Genomic DNA, 5,799 nt, shown 5'->3' with positions numbered 1-5,799 from the left:
AAAGGATTATAAGAATTTCTAAACTATAGGAAAAATCCAGGTGGAAGCTAACTACCATGAACGTGTAGGTGAGCCAGGTGTATCTATTTTTGCAGTTAGCTCCCTATAGAAAAGGAATGGGATTCTCTGTAAGCATGTAAGACTGTAATCCAAGAACGGCGATTGAAAAAACAGAATAAAACCTCTTACGTAGATACAGTGAGGACAGCTTTGAGTTTCTCAGCACAGAGTCTAGGCAGAGCAGGGAGGGATGTATGAGAAGAAGGGTGATGCTGTGAAGGAGATAAAAACAGTCACAGGAGATCTCACCTTTTCTTTTATTTTATTCCAGGGATATATCCTCCACAAATGGCTTTGAGGAACCACAGCACCATCACCGAGTTCATTCTCATTGGACTATCTGACAACCCCCTCATCGAGGCTCTGCTTTTTGTGGTCTTCCTGGGAATTTACCTCCTGACTCTGATGGGCAACTTGACGATGATGCTGGTGATCAGGGCTGATTCCCACCTCCACACACCTATGTATTTCTTCTTGAGTAACCTATCATTCCTGGACCTCTGCTTGTCTTCTGTCACTGTGCCCAAGCTAATGGAGGACCTCCTGTCCGAGAAGCAAACCATCTCAGTAGAGGGCTGTCTGACTCAGGTCTTCTTTGTGTTTCTTACTGCAGGAAATGAAGCCTGTCTGCTCTCAGTGATGGCCTATGACCGCTATGCTGCCATCTGCCACCCTCTGCTCTATGGCCAGGTCATGAGCAACCAGCTCTGTAATGGGCTGGTGCTGGCCTCCTGGGGCCTGGCCTCTCTCAATGCAGTCATCATTGTGCTCTTGGCTATTAACCTGGACTTCTGTGAGGCCCAAACCATACACCACTACACCTGTGAGCTGCCCTCCCTCTTCCCTCTGTCTTGCTCTGATATCTCCATCAATATCAGTATCTTGTCCTTCTCCACTGTACTGCTTGGGCTTGGAAACTTCCTCCCAATCTTCTTCTCCTATGTCCGTATTATATCCAGCATCCTGAGGATCAATTCCACCACAGGCAGAAGGAAGGCTTTCTCCACCTGCTCCTCCCACTTCATTGCAGTGATCCTGTTCTTCAGCTCAGGTATGCTTCGCTATCTCATGCCTCCCTGTGGTTCCTTCCTGGATTTGCTCTTTTCCTTGCAGTATAGTGTGATCACACCCATGCTGAATCCCCTCATCTACAGTCTAAAGAACAAGGAGGTAAAGACAGCTGTGAAAAGGATATTGGAGAAATATTTGCAATATTTTAGGTGGTGACCTAAGACATATTTACTCAGCATAAATGCAAAGACAGAATTTCCTCTTATGTTCACTCCTCCTCCCACTACACAGGGTCAAATAGGATGCACAAAAGACCCTGCAGCTTGCCTGAACACCCCGTCTTCTTATTGAAAAGTAGAGGCATTTATTTTGGCCCTCCATTTGGAAAGTCTATGCTCTGTTGATTGGAAAAGAATGTGAAGACGTTCTTCCACAAGTCCACCAATAAGACAACAAAATAATTAGGGTGAAAAGTTGAAATACACAGATGATTCAATTTCTCAGAAGCATAGAATAAATTTCACAAAAATTTCTACCTGAAATGTTTAAAATAAAGGGTTCAAATGAGTTTTCTTGTATTTCATTAAAAAATATTTAGCTTTAATCAATAGCCAACCACAGGCTTCATGATAAAATCAGATTGGAAGAATTACAGTTAAATAGCCAGTTACCATCACCTGTATTACTTAACCAGATGCTGTAATTTCTCCTCAATGCAGTTAGATGAGGGTAAGATATGAGATTTAAATTTTAGTTGGGGAAATAAAAATCTAAGCTTATTGACAATGATATGATAATCTACCTAGAAAGTCAAAGAACTCGATTAGAAATGAAAAACTGTTAGTACTCCAAGAGAATTTAATAATATGAAAATCTTAAAATATTCATACAATGAGTAGTTTCTATATGCCAAAAAGCAATTGAACAAACAAAACATATGTTTTACATAGAAAAGCATCCATTTGCTGTTGCAAGATCAATATAAAATCCTCGGGATTAAATTTAACAATGAATACTTAGAGCTCATATGAACAAAACAGCAAAACTGAACTAGATGACATAAAAGATACTTAAGTTAACCTAGGATATATTTATTAGGCATGCTTTCATCTTCAAATAACAAAAAATGCAATAAACACTAACCTAAAGTGTAAGAAGATTTATCATTGAATTAGCAATAAGTCTGGAGATAGATGTTTCCAAATTTGGTTGAGTAGCTCAGTAGAATCATCAACAAATCAAGTTCTTTCCTTCTATCTGCTATGCCATCCTCATGTATTGGATTTCATCCTCAGCCTTGTCCATGCTGCTTCAGCTCTAAGCATCATGGTCTTATACAACACAAAACAAGGCTAAAAGAAGGGGAACTATTAGTTTAGCCTGTTCTCGAACTTTATATAAATGAAACCGTTCTAAATACTAAAAATTAAAAATATTAAAAGTTAAAAATAGTCTTCAAGTCTTGATGAGGAAATAATGTAACTGGACTCATGAACATTGGTAGTAGGATTGTAAATTGGTTCAACCACTTCAGAAAAATTTTTGGCAGTATCTACTAAATCAAAAAATATATGTCTACTCTAAGACCCATTACATTCCTAGGTATGTATAAGAAATGAGTGTAATTATCCAGCAAAGACATGACTAAAATGTTCATGATAATTTTATTCATTGTAATCAAAAACTATGATAAAACCAAATGTCTGACACCTGGAGAATAAATAAATTCATATATGTAGTATATTTATACAATGGAATATTATACAGCAATTTTTTTAAGAACTGGAGACAACAAATAGTTGAATCTCATAGACATTATATAACAGAAGCAAGACACAAAGCATACATACTTTATAATTTCATTTGTATGAGGTTAAAAACTGGAAAAGTAATAATTTTTTAGAGTAATCAGGATAATGGCTACCTATGGGGAATGGATTGACTGGGAAGTTTCTGAGGGAACTTCCTAAACTGATGGAAAGTTCTGTACCTTGATCTGTGTGGTAGTTACACAGATACACACATATCCCAAAATTCCTCAAGCCGTGTCTTTAAGACGAGCGCACTTAATCACTTTTGTTATGTTATTGTAAGAACATTTAACATGAGATCTACCTCATACCAAATTTTTAAGTGCACGATACAGTACTGTTAACTACACTCTACTTTTATGTTTTAAACCTCAATAAATAAGAAAACTAAACTAAACCAAAAACATCTATTCCCAGGCGTGTTCTCCACTTCTTGTGGAAGCATGTCATCATTGTCTCTCGGACATCGGTGGGCAGATGTGTGTTTTTGAAGAAAGCGAATGTTAGATTTTACAGCGTCTGAACAAAATTAACGGAGAACTAAGAAACTAATTTGGCCAGCAGATCACAATTTGGCCAACTACACATCTACATCACAACTACATGTACCATATTCTTTGGGGACAGCCCTGTCTATGGAGCCCTTTGTTCTCTCTTTGGTAGCTGCAGCTCGCACTGCTTGTGAGGCCTTGCCTCTGCATCTTAAAGTCTGAACTGAGCCTGCACTGCCTTATCAAGGGATCCCTCACCCCTGTGTACTTGGTTAGGAGACCCAAGGGAGGCTTCTTATGAAAGATATTTTACTGGATACTAAAGCTTAAACCCTTTCTTCCCAGAGCGCTGAAGGAAGCCCAGAATTAAATATGTAAAAGGCCAAAAAAGCCGTTCCTGGGGTCAATGAAAAAGTACTCTTAACTCACAAACTAGTGCAGATGCTAATAAATTAATACTGTTGATACCTCTTCCAATAACACTTAGAAAACAAATTCTTAAATTTTGGTGATAAAATAGAAAGTAATGCCTCCTAACTCAATAATCATCTTGAGTTACCTTTTAATTTATACTTAAAGACTTTTAAAACTTTATTCTCTCATCCACCAATGCAACATAAAAGGCCAGGTGAAGCCCCCAAACAGCACGGTCATGACACCTTGTGCTCTTAGAACGCTTCCCCATTGTGGCCTCCCAAAAATCTTGTGTGACAGTGAAGAATCTGAAAATTCTATTTAAAAGGGGATTTGGAGTGGCAATCTGGTATGTGAGTTTGCACAGTATTTCATGACTGATTATGAAAAACTTTTGATCACAGAATGAGGTTGTTAAAGAGATGGGGAATCTAAAAGACTTCAAGCCACTCCTTGGCACCCCCACTACTCCTAGATAACTGTACTTAAATCTCATATCCATGAGAGAAATCCACCTAAAATAATGAGTCCCCTTTTGAGAAGGATTGCATTGTTTGGGGGTAAGGGTGAGTATGGGAAGGGACAGAAAATAAGCCAGGGACTCACTGTGCTACCCCTGGTCTGGTGATAATCATCCTTAATGTGATACCAGTGGTTTACGGATAGAATTCAGTGGACTTTACGGAAAGGTCAGGATTTACTACCTTAATTCTGCTTTGTTGAATTAGATCCAGACCTCAAATGGTTGAAATAATCAATATTTAAAGTTAAAAATTTAGGTATATTTTCCCTCCACCCGGAAAGTATCCATCAACTCCCAAAGGGAAGAAGAAAAGGTTGAAAAGCTGAGATAACATGACTGGCAATGGTGAGATGTCTCTTGCTCCAACCCTTCCCAGTCCTTAGCATACCTAGCAGGCTCTTTCAGATTGGCTCCTCTAGAGGAGATAAGCAGAAAAAAGAGGAGGTGGAATTGGGTCAGAAAATATGCATAGATGAGCTACCACATCTAAAACCTGTCCAGGGGCGTGGCGCAAGCGGTTAAGTACGCGTGCTCCACTGCAGCGGCCCGGGGTTCGCAGGTTCGGATCCCAGGCGCGCACCGATGCACTGCTTGTCAAGCCATGCTGTGGCGGTGTCCCACATAAAGTGGAGAAAGATGGGCGTGGATGTTAGCCCACTGCCAGTCTTCCTCAGCAAAAAGAGGAGGATTAGCAGGTGTTAGCTCGGGGCCAATCATCCTCACACAAAAATAAATAAAAATAAATAAAATAAAACCTGTCCATTCTCCCAGCAGTCTAAGGTTAGCTGCTCTCAATTTCATTTGGTTTCATTTGGCATAACTCAGTTTGATTTGTATTACAAAATTGTCAACCAAAATGAACCCCAGTTTCCAGCCTTCCCAGCATAAATTTATGCATTCAAACAATTTTGGAACTGAAAAGCAGTCTGAAGAGATAAATATCTCCCAAAACAACATTAGAATTCTTGTCTATAAGAAATGGCAAAGCTGTAAAGAAAAATATAGTGGATCATAAAAACAGAAGAGGGACAGGGATTCTCAATCAATTTTGTAAACAGGTTAGAAAAATCAAATAATATCTATATCAATTTCAAACATATGAAAGAAATGAAAGTCCTTGCATGAATGGTTAGTCAGGAAAACGAGCTTCTATGTGATAAGCTTGAATGCCATCATAAGATTGTAATAACTGATCCAAGACTGTCTTGGAGCTATTGAGAGGGTCAAGTGGCAAAGAACAACTGGAAAGCATCTGTGAGAGGGTGTTATGGAATATACTAAAAGAACTGTGATATTTCCTCCCACCCTATGCTTTTTTCACTTAGTCTTTCCAATTTATTTCTCCTGTCCAGGCATAGAGAAACCAGAGATCAAAGACACCAATATCCTTGGATTCTAAGTTGAAAAGGCATGAAAATATTTCAAAGAAAATATAACCAGGCATTCTCTTGCTAAACTGCAAAGGAGAGATTGGAGAAAATTCAGGAGA

At 38.9% G+C, this 5,799-nt stretch overlaps 1 protein-coding gene across 1 annotated transcript; it reads left to right on the top strand.

The window, feature by feature from the left end:
* Positions 1-348: 348 nt before the first annotated feature.
* On the top strand, positions 349-1,287 carry LOC131415730 (olfactory receptor 8S1-like). Its single transcript, XM_058557551.1, has one exon. The coding sequence runs from the start codon at positions 349-351 to the stop codon at positions 1,285-1,287; it is 939 nt and encodes a 312-aa protein (XP_058413534.1).
* The last annotated feature ends 4,512 nt before the right edge of the window (positions 1,288-5,799 follow it).

This window comes from Diceros bicornis, chromosome 17 (assembly GCF_020826845.1).
Source record: "Diceros bicornis minor isolate mBicDic1 chromosome 17, mDicBic1.mat.cur, whole genome shotgun sequence".
Lineage (NCBI taxonomy): Eukaryota > Metazoa > Chordata > Mammalia > Perissodactyla > Rhinocerotidae > Diceros > Diceros bicornis.
The sequence above is the reverse complement of the archived record's forward strand: the minus strand, read 5'-3'. Positions and strand labels throughout refer to the sequence as shown.

Excerpts from the sequence above, each read along its gene's own strand:
- LOC131415730 (XM_058557551.1), top strand. The coding sequence starts at position 349 with ATGGCTTTGAGGAACCACAGCACCATCACCGAGTTCATTCTCATTGGA.